This window comes from Pan troglodytes, chromosome 8 (assembly GCF_028858775.2).
Source record: "Pan troglodytes isolate AG18354 chromosome 8, NHGRI_mPanTro3-v2.0_pri, whole genome shotgun sequence".
NCBI classification, from domain to species: Eukaryota; Metazoa; Chordata; class Mammalia; order Primates; family Hominidae; genus Pan; species Pan troglodytes.
The window spans coordinates 108,548,005-108,561,454 of NC_072406.2; the positions used below are offsets into that span (position 1 = coordinate 108,548,005).

General features: G+C 41.2%; 1 protein-coding gene across 1 annotated transcript in view; it reads right to left on the bottom strand.

Moving 5' to 3' along the window:
- The window catches only part of TLL2 (tolloid like 2), a 150,650-nt gene that overhangs the window by 67,736 nt on the left and 69,464 nt on the right, over positions 1–13,450 (bottom strand). The window contains exon 4 of the mRNA XM_016919000.4: positions 413–568. Coding sequence (XP_016774489.4) covers positions 413–568 — 156 coding nt within the window. The remainder of the gene's footprint in view (positions 1–412; positions 569–13,450) is intronic.

Genomic DNA, 13,450 nt, shown 5'->3' on the forward strand with positions numbered 1-13,450 from the left:
CACTGCTTGTAGGTGGTGGCAGGGGACCTCTGAGTCCAGGACGCTCATCCAGGCAGAGGACAGGGAAGCCAACCATGTGCAGTTGCTCAGGGACTTTCTTCTATGCGGAGGGCTTGTCCTCAAACAGTCATCATGCAAACCCCGCTTATCCGTCAAGGTCCTTCCAGGTCACTCCCCACATGAAGCATCGGGAGCAAGGTAACCAACTTTGAGGACATAGCTCCAACAGAGACTGCAATTTCCCCAGGACTGGTGGGCCAGGACTTGCCGGCAAGAGGGGGGCACCAACTGTAGGCCTGCTGTGGTCCCTAACATCTGCTCCATCCCACCCGGGTCCTTCCTAGAAGGACTCTCTCAACCCAGGGAGACAAAGCACCCTGACCCAAAGCAGGCCTTGTCTGTGGCTACTGACCAGTGAAGTTCCCTCCAATGACGTAGGGGATGACTCCTCCAGGCCATATCCTCTCTGTCCTTGAGGTTGTGGCTCTTCGGACCCGGGGAGAGAAGGTCTTGGCTGCGGCATGCAAGGTCCCAGGGCTGTGCAGGAGTGTGGTATTCTCCCAGCCATCTGCAAGACAGTCAGGTTAATATTGATTTTGCCCTTTGATTCCTCCCGTGAATTATGGCTGAGGTTGTATTATCCACAATTCCAAAAAGGGGATGTTAAAACATGTTCAAAAGGGGCTATTTCATCAGTTCAGGGTTTGGAAGCCCTGGGTGGCAGTTTTCCAGATGGGGGAAGAGTACATGTAGTAAACGTACCGGGCTATGATGGGAGTGGGTTTGGCTTGTCTGAGGCCTTGAGAGAGGTCACATGGGGCCACAGAATCAAATGGGCAGGGATACCTCACAGCTCTTTGGGTGGGGCTGAGGTTGGGGTGCACTTTCTGCTCAGAGTCACAAGCATTTGGGGAACAAACTGGGTCAATCTCTTGCCTTGATCCAATATGGTCAGTGTTGCATATTTTGAAATAATTTGGCCAGTACAACAAGGAGAGTGAACCTGTCTGTGACACTGGAAAAATTATTTATAAGAAAAACCGTGGGAAAAGCAGACCCTCATAAAACCCTCAACTCTTGGCATCTGTACCCTTAAGACAGGAGTGTGGCAAACACAAGGAGGTTCGATGGAAGGTTCTGAGTCCACGCGTTGGGCCTCCCACAATGGCAGAGGTAGGTAGGTGGAATAGAACGCTGAAATCCATGGACACTAGTCACTGAATCCGCATGCATTTCATTCACCAGTCAGATAATTTAAAATTTTGTTTTCAGTTGGCTTGCTTAGAATCCCTCATTATTCTAACTTGGAGCACTTTCACTCTAGTTTTTATACTTTTTCCCCTAAAAATCAGGTTTTGTTTTTGCAGACTCTTTTCTTTGTTTTTGTTTGTTTGTTTGCTTGTTTGTTTGTTTGTTTATTGAGACAGAGTCTCACTCTATCACCCAGGTTGCAGTGGCGCAATCTCGGCTCACTGCAACTTCCACCTCCCGGGTTCAAGCGATTCTCCTGCTTCAGCCTCCCGAGTAGTTGGTATAACAGGCGGAAGCCATCATGCCTGGCTAATTTTTGTATTTTACTAGAGATGGGGTTTCATCATGTTGACCAGGCTGGTCTCGAACTCCTGACCTCAAGTGATCCACCCGCCTAGGCCTCCCAAAGTGCTGGGATTACAGGTGTAAGCCACCATGCCTGGCCAATTCTTTTCACTTTTCTTTATTACATTAATGTTATTTACTTTATTACTTCCTTCTATTTTCACTTGTTTTATCCTGACATTTCCTTCCTAGCTTCTTTTCTCTCTTATTTAAAAAAATTGAGATAGAATTCACACACCATATTTAGCCTTTTAAAGTATACCATTCAGTGGCTTTTAGTATTTTCACAAAGTTGTGAAACCATCACCATTATCTAATTCTACAGTATTTTCATCATTCCAAAGAGAAACTTTGTACCCATTAACAGTCACTCCCCATCTCTCCCTTTCCCGAGACCTTGGCAACCAGTAATCAACTTTGTTTCTATGAATTTGCCTATTCTGGACATTTCCTAGAGATGGAATCACACGACATGTGGCCTTTTGTGTCTGGCTTCTTTCACTTGGCATGTTTTCAAGGATCACTCATGTTGTAGTATGAATCAGTTCTTCATTTTATGGCTGAGTAGTATTCCACTGTATGCACATACCACATTTTGTTTATCTGTTCTTCAGTGGGTGGACATTTAGGTTATTTCCACTTTTTGGCTGTTAGGAATAATGCTTCTATGAACATTCATATACACATTTTTGTGGACATAGTTTTTTCATTTCTCTTGGGTACATGCCTGGGGTGGAATTGCTGGGTCATATGGTAACTCTATGTTGAACCTTTTGAGAAACTACCAGACTGTTTTTCAAAACAGTGGCACCATTTTACATTCCCACCAGAAATACACCAGGGTTCCAATGTCTCCACATCCTCGTCAACACTTGTGATTGTCAATCTTTTTTATTATAGTCATCCTAATGGTGTGAAGCGGAATCTCATTTTGGTTTTGATTTTCATTTCCCCAATGACTAATGATGTTGAACATCTCTTCCACGTACTTGGTGGTCATTTTTGTATCTTCTTCAGAGAAATATCTATTCAAATTATTTATTCATTTCCTTTTATTTTCTTTTTTTTTTTTTGAGACGGAGTCTTGCTCTGTTGCCCAGGCTGGAGTACAGTGGCACGATCTCGGCTCACTGCAACCTCTGCCTCCCGGGTTCATGCCATTCTCCTGCCTCAGCCTCCTGAGTAGCTGGGACTACAGGTGCCCACCACCATACCCAGCTAATTTTTTGTATTTTTAGTAGAGACAGGGTTTCACCATGTTAGCCAGGATGGTCTCGATCTCCCGACCTCGTGATCTGCCTGCCTCGGCCTCCCAAAGTGCTGGGGTTGCAGGCATGAGGCTCTTTTATTGTTGTGTTATAATTAGTCTTTATATATTCTAGATACCAGGCTCTTGTCAGATATATAATTTCCAAATCTTTCTTCCATTCTGTAGGTTGTCTTTTCACTTTTATAATAGTGTCCTTTGAAGCACAAATGTTTTTAATGAAGTCTAATTTATCTATGATCTTGTTTTGTTGCTTGTGCTTTTGGTGTCATATCTAAGAAACCATAGCCTAATTCAAGATCACAAAGATTTATACATATGTTTTATTCTGACAGTTTTATAGTTTTAGCTCTTATATCTAGGTCTTTGATCCATTTTTAGTTAACTTTTGTATATGGTGTGAGGTAGGGCTCCAACTTCACTCTTTAGTATGTAAACATCTAACTGTCCTAGGACCATTTGTAGAAAAGACTAGTTTTTCTCCATGGAATTGTCTTGGTGCTCTTGTCCAAAATCAACTGGCCATCCTTTCCTAGCTTCTCGAGTTGAATACTTGGTGTATTAATTTTACATCTTTCTTATAAATATTAACATTTTCAAGGCTAAATTTCTCTCTGACGTCTTGTTTTCCTGTGTCTCACATTTTGAAATGTACATTTTCAATGTTAGATATTGATACATTCTTTAAGTTCCATTTAGACTTTCTTCTTTGACCTCTGAATTATTTCAAAGTATGGGTTTTAATTTCTAAACATTTGTTTCTGTGTGTGTGTTATTGATTTCTAACACTGCACTGTGTTCTAATAACCTATTCTTCATGGTAGGGGTTAGCAATTTTTCTATAAAAGGCCATATAGTAAATATTTTAAGCTTTGTGGGTCATATATTATTTGTTACAACTACTCAACTCTGCCATTGTAGTGTGAAAGCAGCCACAGATAATATGTCAATAAATGGACCTGGCTGTGTGCCAATAAAACTTTATTTGCAAAAACAGCAGGTTGGATTTGGCCTACTGATATCATTGATGGCTAGCCCTTGCTCTAAAGTATCAATTTTTTGGTATTTAGGCCTTCCTTGGTAAGCTAATACAAGACTGATTTTTATAAATGTTCCATGTTTTCTTATGATAATGTGTGATGTCTAATTGATGGGTTTCATATGTTGTTCAAATATTCCACTTACAAAAATTTTTGGCTTCTTAATGTATCAGTTACTAAGAAAAGTGCTTTAAGCAAAACCTCCAGAACTAAGACTATGAATTGTCATTTTCTCTATCCTTAATTTTTTCTCTAGATTGTTCAAGGCCATGTTGGTTAAGTAAGACAAGTTTAGAATTGTTAAACATTCCAGATAAATTTTTCTTTTATCATTAATAATCCTTTTTATAATAATAACATTCATTCATAATAATGATTGTTTTGTCTGATATAAATATTGCTATACCTTTTTTTTTTTTCTGAGTCAGGGTCTGGCTCTGTCACCCAGGCTGGAGTGCAGTGGCACGATCTCAGCTCACTGCAACCTCTGCCTCCTGGGTTCAAGCCATCCTCCCCCCTCCCCCTCCCAAGTAGCGGGGACCACAGGCATACGCCACCACCCCTGGCTAATTCTTATACTTTTTGTAGAGACATAGTTTCATCATGTTGCCCAGACTGGTCTCAAACTCCTGAGCTAAAGCGATCTGCCCACCTTGACCTCCCAGAAAGCTGAGATTACAGGCATGCACCACCGCACCTGGCCTGCTATACATTTTTAAATTTTGGTTAGTGTTTGCCTCATATAGCTTTTTTCTATCCATTTTCAATATTTTTCTATAATTATTTTTGTTAAAGTGAGTCATTGAATGGGTGTTATTCTCTGAGTTAATTGCATTTCCCACAACAAACAATACATCAAGCTTTGTAATTATCATAATATTGAGGTTCAATATTATATTTTCTGGTATATAAAGTAGCTTTTTCTAAATTGAAATTTTTATTTAGATAATTGTAGATTCACATGAAGTTGTAATAAATAATACAGAGATTTCATGTACCTTCCTTTCAGATATTTCATTTCCTCTAATGGTAACATTTTGCAAAACTACAGTACAATAACACAACTAGGATATGGGCATTGATACAAGCCACTGATTTCACTCAGATATCTCCAGCATTACTTGTACTCATTTGTGTGTGTATGTGTGTAAGACAATTTTATCACACTTACAGTTTTGTGTATCTACCACCACATTCATGATACTGAACAGTTTCAACACCATAAGTATCCCCCATGTTGTTATTTTATAACAATATCTACCCCTCTTTCCCCTTTCCTCCATCCATTCCAAAATTCTGGCAACCACCAGTCTGTTTCCATTTCTAAAATTCTGTCATTTGATGAATATCATATAAATAGAATCATACAGCATATAATAGGGATAATAATTATGCTCTTCTCACTCAGCATAATTCCCTGGAGATTCATCTAAGTTGTTGCCTGTATGAATAGTTTATTTTTATTGCTGAGTAGTAGTCCATGGTATGGATGAACCACAGTTTGTTTACCCATTCACCTGTTGAAGGATATCTGGATTGTTTCCTGCTATTACAAATAAAGCCATTATGAACATTCATGTACAGATTTTTGTGTAAAGGTAAGTTTTCATTTCTCTGGGACACATATCAAAGAGGGAATTACTGGCTCATATAGTAATTGGGTCTATTTCTGGGTTCTCTATTCCATTGGTCTACATGTTTATCACTCTGCCAATGCCATACCATCTTGATTACTGTAGCTACAGAGTAAGCCTTATATGGGGTAGAGTGATTACACCCCTTCAGTCTTCTTTTTCATAATTGTTTTAGTTGTCTTTCCATATAAATTTTAGAATAAGCTTGTCTATGCCTGCAAAAAATGAAAATAAAAAAACATGTTGAGATAGAAATTGCATTAAACCTATAGAACAATCTGGAGAGAACTTGGCACCTCTACTCTATGCATCTTCCAATCCAGGGATGCAGCATATCTCTCCACTGATTTATGTCTGTCTTGATTTTTTTCACCAGCATTGTTTAATTTTCATCACACAAATCCTGTACGAATTTTGTTAACTGTATATCCAAGTATTTCATCTTCTTTGGAGTGATTGTGTATATGGCATTGTATTTTTAATTTTGGTTTCTGTATGTTCATTGTTAGAATATAGAAATGTGAGCCATTATAGAATTTTATATTTCCAATATAGAAATGTGCTGGCCTTGTATTTCTGAAATTTTGTTGAACTCATTGATTGGTTCTAGGAGGTTTTTGGGCTTTTCTTTTTTCTTAATAGATTTCTTAGGATCTTCTATGTAGACAAACATGTCATTTACAAACAGGGACAGTTTTATTTTTTCCTTTCCAACTTGTTTGCCTTTTCTTTGTTTTTCGTGCTTTACTGCAGTGTCCGGAACTTCCAGAACTACGCTGAATGAGAGTATGAAAGCAGACATCCTTGCCTTGTTCTTGGTCTTGGGAAAAGGTGTTTGGTCTTTCGACCATTGAGTATAATGTAAGCTGTAGGTTTTTTTCTAGACACTCTGTATCAAAGTTAAGATAATTCCTCTCTATTCCTAATTTGTTGAGTTTTTATCGTGAATAGGTGTTAGATTTTGTTAAATGTGTTTTCTTCATCAATTGCTGTGATAATAGGATTCTTCTTTAATAGCTTGTTGATGTAGCAGGTTCTATAGACTGATTTTCAAATGTTGAATCAGCCTTGCATACCTGGAATAAATCCCACTGGGTTATGCTGTATAATTCTTTTTTATACATTGTTGGATTTCATTTGCTAATTTTTTTTTTTTTAAGGATTTCTGCATGTAAGTTTAATTCGGTTTTAGGGGTGTCTCTTTTTTTTAAGACAGAATCTCACTCTGTTGCCCAGGCTGGAGTGCAGTGGTGTGATCTTGGCTCACTGCAAGCTCCACCTCCCAGGTTCACGCCATTCTCCTGCCTCAGCCTCCCACATAGCTGGGACTACAGGCACCTGCCACCACGCCTGGCTAATTTTTTGTATTTTTAGTAGAGATGGGGTTTCACCATGTTAGCCAGGATGGTCTCGATCTCCTGACCTTGTGATCTGCCTGCCTCGGCCTCCCAAAGTGCTGGGATTACAGGAGTGGGCCACCACGCCCAGCCTTAGGAGTGTCTCTTACAAGCAGCAAACAGCTAGATTTTTTTCTTGTTGTTCAACCTGAGAATCTTCTAACAGACGAATTACATTTATTTTATAACTGATATACCTGGACTTATTCCCTTCCTTTTGTTTTATGCTTTCTTTTATTCTTTTGTTTTCTTTTCCTCCTTTTATTCTCCTTTCCTGCTTTCTATTAGATTAAGAAATTTTTCTATATTTACTTTTTATTTCCATTATGTGCTTTCTATTCTTTAATATTGCCTTTCATGTTTAACATTCATACTTGACTTTTTAAAGTATAAAGAATTAGTGAACTAAGAAGACAGATCTGGGCTGGGTGTGGCGGCTCATCCCTGTAATCCCAACACTTTGGGAGGCCGAGGCAGGAGGATCATGAGGTCAGGAGATCGAGACCATCCTGACTAACACAGTGAAACCCCATCTCTACTAAAAACTACAAAAACTTAGCCAGGCATGGTGGCAGGTGCCTGTAGTCCCAGCTACTCAGGAGGCTGAGGCAGAAGAATGGCGTGAACCTGGGAGGCGGAGCTTGTAGTGAGCCGAGATCACACCACTGCACTCCAGCCTGAGCGACAGAGCAAGACTCCGTCTCAAAAAAAAAAAAAAAAAAAAAAAAAAAGAAGACAGATCTGAAGCCAGAAACCACAACCTTGTTCTAAGAAATACAGGGTTTTTAAAATATTTTAATTTGTAAGACACCCTCCAATTTTTCATGTTATTATTTGCTTCCTTTCAAGACCCCAAATTAGTCACCATTATTGATGGCTTATTTGTGTTTGTTTGCAATACAGATTGATATCTGCCTTCATATCCATCCATTCCCTTGCTCACTGGTATTTCGTACATCTCACTTCTCCCTCCTGGAAATGCTTTTGAGTCTTGCTCTGTCGCCCAGGCTGGAATGCAGTGCAATCTCGGCTCACTGTAACCTCCATCTCCCAAGTTCAAGAGATTCTCCTGCCTCAGCCTCCCAAGTAGCTGGGGTTACAGACATGTGCAACCATGCCTAGCTGATTTTTGTGGTTTTAGTAGAGATAGGGTTTCACTATGTTGGCCAGGCTGGTTTTGAACTCCTGGCCTCAAGTGATCCACCCCATTTGGCCTCCCAAAGTGCTGGGATTACAGGTGTCTAAAACTTTTCAATAAACTTCACTCCTGCTCTAAAACTTGCCTGGGTCTCTCTCTCTCTGTGCCTTATGCCCCTTGGCTGAATTCTTTCCTCCGAGGAGGCAAGAATCAAATTGCTGCAGACCTGTATGGATCTGCTGCTGCTAACATCACCAACATCTGAGGCTTCCTTCTGTGAGTTATGTTCCTTATTCTCTTCTGATCATGGCCATTCACCTTTCTTTCCTTTGAACTCAACTCTGTATTTTTCACTTGGGGTGGTGAAAAGGTAATATTTTTTTCAGTGTTCCTCTACTTGTATAACGGGTTCCTACTCATCTAGTTGGTCATATTTCCAGACCCAGAAAGTTGGTATGTAATACGCTGTTAAACCTGAGAATAATTATCTTACCACCAGAATTTCTAGAACAGAAGTCATACACTTGCAGTGCTGGGATAAACCCAACCCGCAGATGTGTTTCTGTTTGGCCTGGACACTTTTGGCCCACACTATGTTTTTTTAAAAATCTCCCTGTAGGAGCCAACTTTTAAAAATCAAGGGATTTCACATAAGAATACAGATTTTCTAGTTTTTCTTTAAAAACTGAAAGATTTGGCAACAGCAGGCCCATCTTCCATCATAGTACAACCAGCTGGAGTTTAGAAGCACCTGCTCTCCATAGTCAGAGCACATGTTCTGTTTGCTAGAATCTCTCTCCCCCTTCACATTGTCCTATTCAGCTTACTTCACCTTTTAGATGACCTACCTGCCCTCTACGGAAGATATTCTAATTTGCTATTCCAGCCCTAAACTACAAATTGCATCAAGATGTCAAATGTGAATTTTTCTGGTAGACTGGAAGCTCCATGAGGGCAAGAACTGTTGCCAGCTTGTTCTCCACTTTATTCTCCACACCCTGCATGGTGCCTGACTTGTGGTGAGCATTCAATATTTTTATATTTTGAATGAATGAATTAAAGAAGGGATGAGCTATTCTAAAAATAAACAGCCCAACAGTCCAAACAACTCTGTGTTGGAAACCTCTCCAAAATGTTGGCAACACTGAAGCCCTTAATGTTTACATCCTGAGAATTATCCAGTCTTAAGTAATCACAGGCAGCAATGTAGCAAGTGGAAGTTTGTTACTCATTTCCCATATGGTTTTCAACAAGTCTCTTAATTTTCCTCTGTCGCCAACTCTCCTTTGGAGAATGGGCAAAAATACTTCTCTATTCAAAGAAATAACACTAAGATATTCCGTGTTTCTCCGACAAGCTGTGCTGCATATACATGTGACCTGGTATTATAAGGGTTGGTTTTATGCAGCCAAGTCAGCATGGGAAAATCTTAAGTGCACCTGGAAAGAAGCTAGGGTGTAATTTCCAGAAATGGGTTATTGAATGACAGCTTCCCCTTTGGTCCAGTGAGAAATTTAATTTGCTAAGGACTCAACACAGGAAGCATTTGCCGATTAAAAATATGTCTAAACAGATGTTCTGCTTAGCCTGGAAGAAGGATCTTAATGCAACTGTCATTATTGGATTTTCTTGGATTACTACTATCTGGAATCGGAGTCCAAATAGAAGGATGTAATTATTTATTATGGCCAAGAGTCCTGCATTTGAAGAGGAGCTCAGGGCGTCTGACAGGATTTAACACGCTAGGGGTAGGGTTGAGGGGGGATAAAGCCCATTTAAATTCTCTGGCTCTGGGAGTGAGCCCTGTCCTCTCTGAAAGAGCAAAGCGGTTGTTGCTTTTCAATCTTCTATTTCCAGCTGAAGGCACAGCCATGTCATAAACAGAACCAGGCCTGAGCCAGCCTTCTCCAGTGAGGAAGTGCAATTTTTAGATTAGGTAATTGGTCATTCCCACACTGGAAATAAACACGCTGACAGCCCAGCCATCTGCATAACCCTCACCCCAAAGGTGATGGGTGAATTTGCACCTCACCTGCAGCAATCTCGAAAGGCTGAAGGCCCCTAAGTAAAGGGGAGACTAGACCATTCTGCACAGTGGTTCTCAAACCTGGCTGCACATTAGATTCAACTGGGGAGCTTTTAAAAAATTCTGGTGTCTGCCTCCCTGCTCTGAGATTGAGAATCAATTGGCCTTAGAGTGGAGTCAAGGCACCTGCAGTTTCTAAAGCTCCCCAGGTGATTACAAAGCTCAGTGAAGTTTGGGAACCACTGATACAGCCCAAAGGTTAAGATCAAGGGGTTTGGGGTCAGGGGGACTTAAGCTCAAGATAAATGCTGCCATTTGCTACCTACATGGCTTTGGACAAATCACTTCCCCTTCGGAGCCTCACTTCCTGCTGCAGGGCGGTGGTGACCCAGGTAATGAATGTCAAATGCCTGCGGTGAGTAAGGGCTCAGTGTGAGCTGCCACAATGGCTACGAAAGTCTGCATTTGAGACAGGCTAAAAAGGAAGGCCTGAAGTTCGTGGGGCTCAGTTGTTACACCCAAGTAAACTGACATAAGTGATGTTAGGAATTCCAGCGTCGAGTGCTGTTTTGCACCCAAGTTTGTGGGATGCCTGTCCTCTGGTTCAACCAGATTCCATTATTATTTGCTTTCACACAAAGCCCCTAGGAAATGTTACTGAAAGTGAAAGGTCCATTCTCTTTCATGAATATGGTTCTGGAAATCAGGCTCTATCAAAACAGTCACAGCTTCATTCATGGAGCAGTTGCACACTCCATTTCATTAATCCCATTATCAGCCCTGAAATGCATGCTGAGCTCTCATCTCCAGAGGAGGGAGAGCCTTCTGACCAAAGGGTCTGCCGGAGGGGATGTTGAGTGAGCATTTCAGCCCTTTCCCCCTCCCCAAAGCTGGAGGCACAAATCCCCACCGTCAGGGCTGAGGGGAGCCACATAATGCCAGGAAATAAACCTGCTGCCGAAACTGGGAGCTTCCCTCAGATCCTTTCTCCTGCCTGGGCGGTCTCTTTTCCTGGGGGTGGTGGAAGGGAGGCAAGTTGTGATTAAAGGGAACCTGAGATTGACACAACATGTCTTATCTTTCATTCAAATAAAAGCAAGAGGCATCCAGCGCTGGCGCCGACAGCATCCTGAGGGTTGGGATGGGAAGGATGGAGGGACTGGTTAGAACGGCCTGCCCTCACCTCACTTCGAGATTTCCTTCCTCCTCAGGACTGCCCTGGATGCTTAAAGACATGCTTGTCTGCTGCTGTAATGCAGAGTGGAGGGACTGGCCTAGCCTGCATATTCCTTATCCTCTTCGAACAAACCAGGGCCATTCGGGGGAACTGCAGACTAGGGGACTGCTATCATCACCCTCCCTGAAAAGCCCAAGATTTTTTGTTGCAGTGTGGGTGCTGTGCACAACCCCACTAGAGGCAGAATTTTAATGGGCCACAGCCGCCGTCTTCCTTCCTGTCCTCTGTAATTGTGTTTCTATGCAGCTGTTGCACAGCTGCGGAATCCCAGTCCAGAGGTAGATAATGCACTTTCAATGCTGGATAATATAATTCCTGGAGGTGGAGGTGGAAGAGCTACATTCCTTGAGCCTCTTTTAAGTTCCAGACACCTGGCTATGTGCTTTACATAAATATTATTTCTAATTCCCTCTAAACCTCATACAAGCAGTTAAATAACTTATCCAAAGTCATAGCTACTAAGTGGGTGAGCTGGGATTCAAACCCAAGTGTGTCTGACTGTCCAAGTTTATAGTTGGGTCATTTTACACCCAACGAACTAGTAAATATCAAAAACTCTGACAATATCTATTGCTGGGGAGCAGAGGCAAGGGGGGGGAAGGTGGTAGATAGTCTCCAAATATGGCCGCCAAGTCCCCTTATCCCTGTGAGGTCATGCCGCTTCTCTCGTGAAGGAGTAGAATCTATTTCTCTCTCCTTGAATCTGGTCTGGTCGTTTGGCTTATTTTGTTAATAGAACGTAGCAGAAGTAGCATTCTTGAAGTTTTGAGTCCAGGCCTTAAATGGACTGGCAACTTCTGTTCCTTCCCTCTGGGAAGCCAATCACCATGCTATGAAAAGTTTCTGATTAGACAACTGAATGGTGACAGTCTGCATGGAGAGCAGGGCCACAAGGAGGCACACTGGGGCACTGGAGGTGTAGCTAAAGTTTTTTTGGATCTTCCAGCCCAGTCCACCTGCTAGATAAATTCAGTCAAGTGAGTGACCCCAGATGGCATCAGCCAAAGAACCACCCTACTGAACCCAGTCAACCCCCAGAATCATGAAAATAACAAACTATTGTTTGAAGTCACTAAGTTTGGGTGTGGTCTTTATGCAACAATAAATCACATAAATAAGGAAGAAAAATGAGTGTGGCATCTTTGTCACTGCAGTGTGATGACAAACCCTGCTGAATTCATTCACACATGCTCCATTTTTACCACTAAGTGCTGATCATTTGTGGCAAAGTGAAGGACCATTGAGTACCAGATGTCTGGGGAGCCCAAAAACTTATAAGTCAAAATACCCTTAAATAAGCAAAGCAGAAAAACACGGATCTGAAAGCAAGCCCTGCACATAGTCCAAACAACAAGCTGTATAGCTAAGAAACAAATGCAGATTAGTTACATGGGTGACTAAAGGATCTGCCTCTCTCTAAAAGAAGTCAAATTGAAGAGGAAGATCAACAACCCAATAGGAAAATGGGCACAGGACAGGAAGAGGCGATTCCCACTGACAAACATAGGAAAAAATGTTCAACGGCACCAGCAGTCAGAGGAGTACAAATTAAATATCAATAAGCCACAGCTTACTTGTTAAAAACACTGATAATGAGTTCTCCCTACTGCTAGTAAGAATATGGGAAAGGAGTACACTTATAAGTTGCTATGGAAATGTGAATTGTTACACCTTTTGAAACACAACCTAGCAACATCTATTACAAGCACACTAAATATGTAAGGATATATGTTCAGAAACGTTTACTGCAGTCATTATTCATGATGGCAAAAGCTTGAAGTGAACTGAATGCTAATTGATAAGGAAAACACTGAATAAATTATGATCCGTCCATATCAGTAATATCTACTCAAAAGAATACATTTAAGTTATAACTAGTGCCTTGGAGGGGTTGTGCCCATGAGGTATTGATGACGAAAGCATGATGCAGAAAAAATGTGTATCAAATATGATTCTATGTTTTAAAACAATGACAAAGCCTGTATCTGTATTTATGTTTAGATGTGTGCTTATATACGTATATCTCTGTATATATATCAATGTATGTGCATGGAGAAAAATATGAAGGCTGTATACAAAGTCACTAGCATGCATAACCTGGGAAAGCGTAGAGGG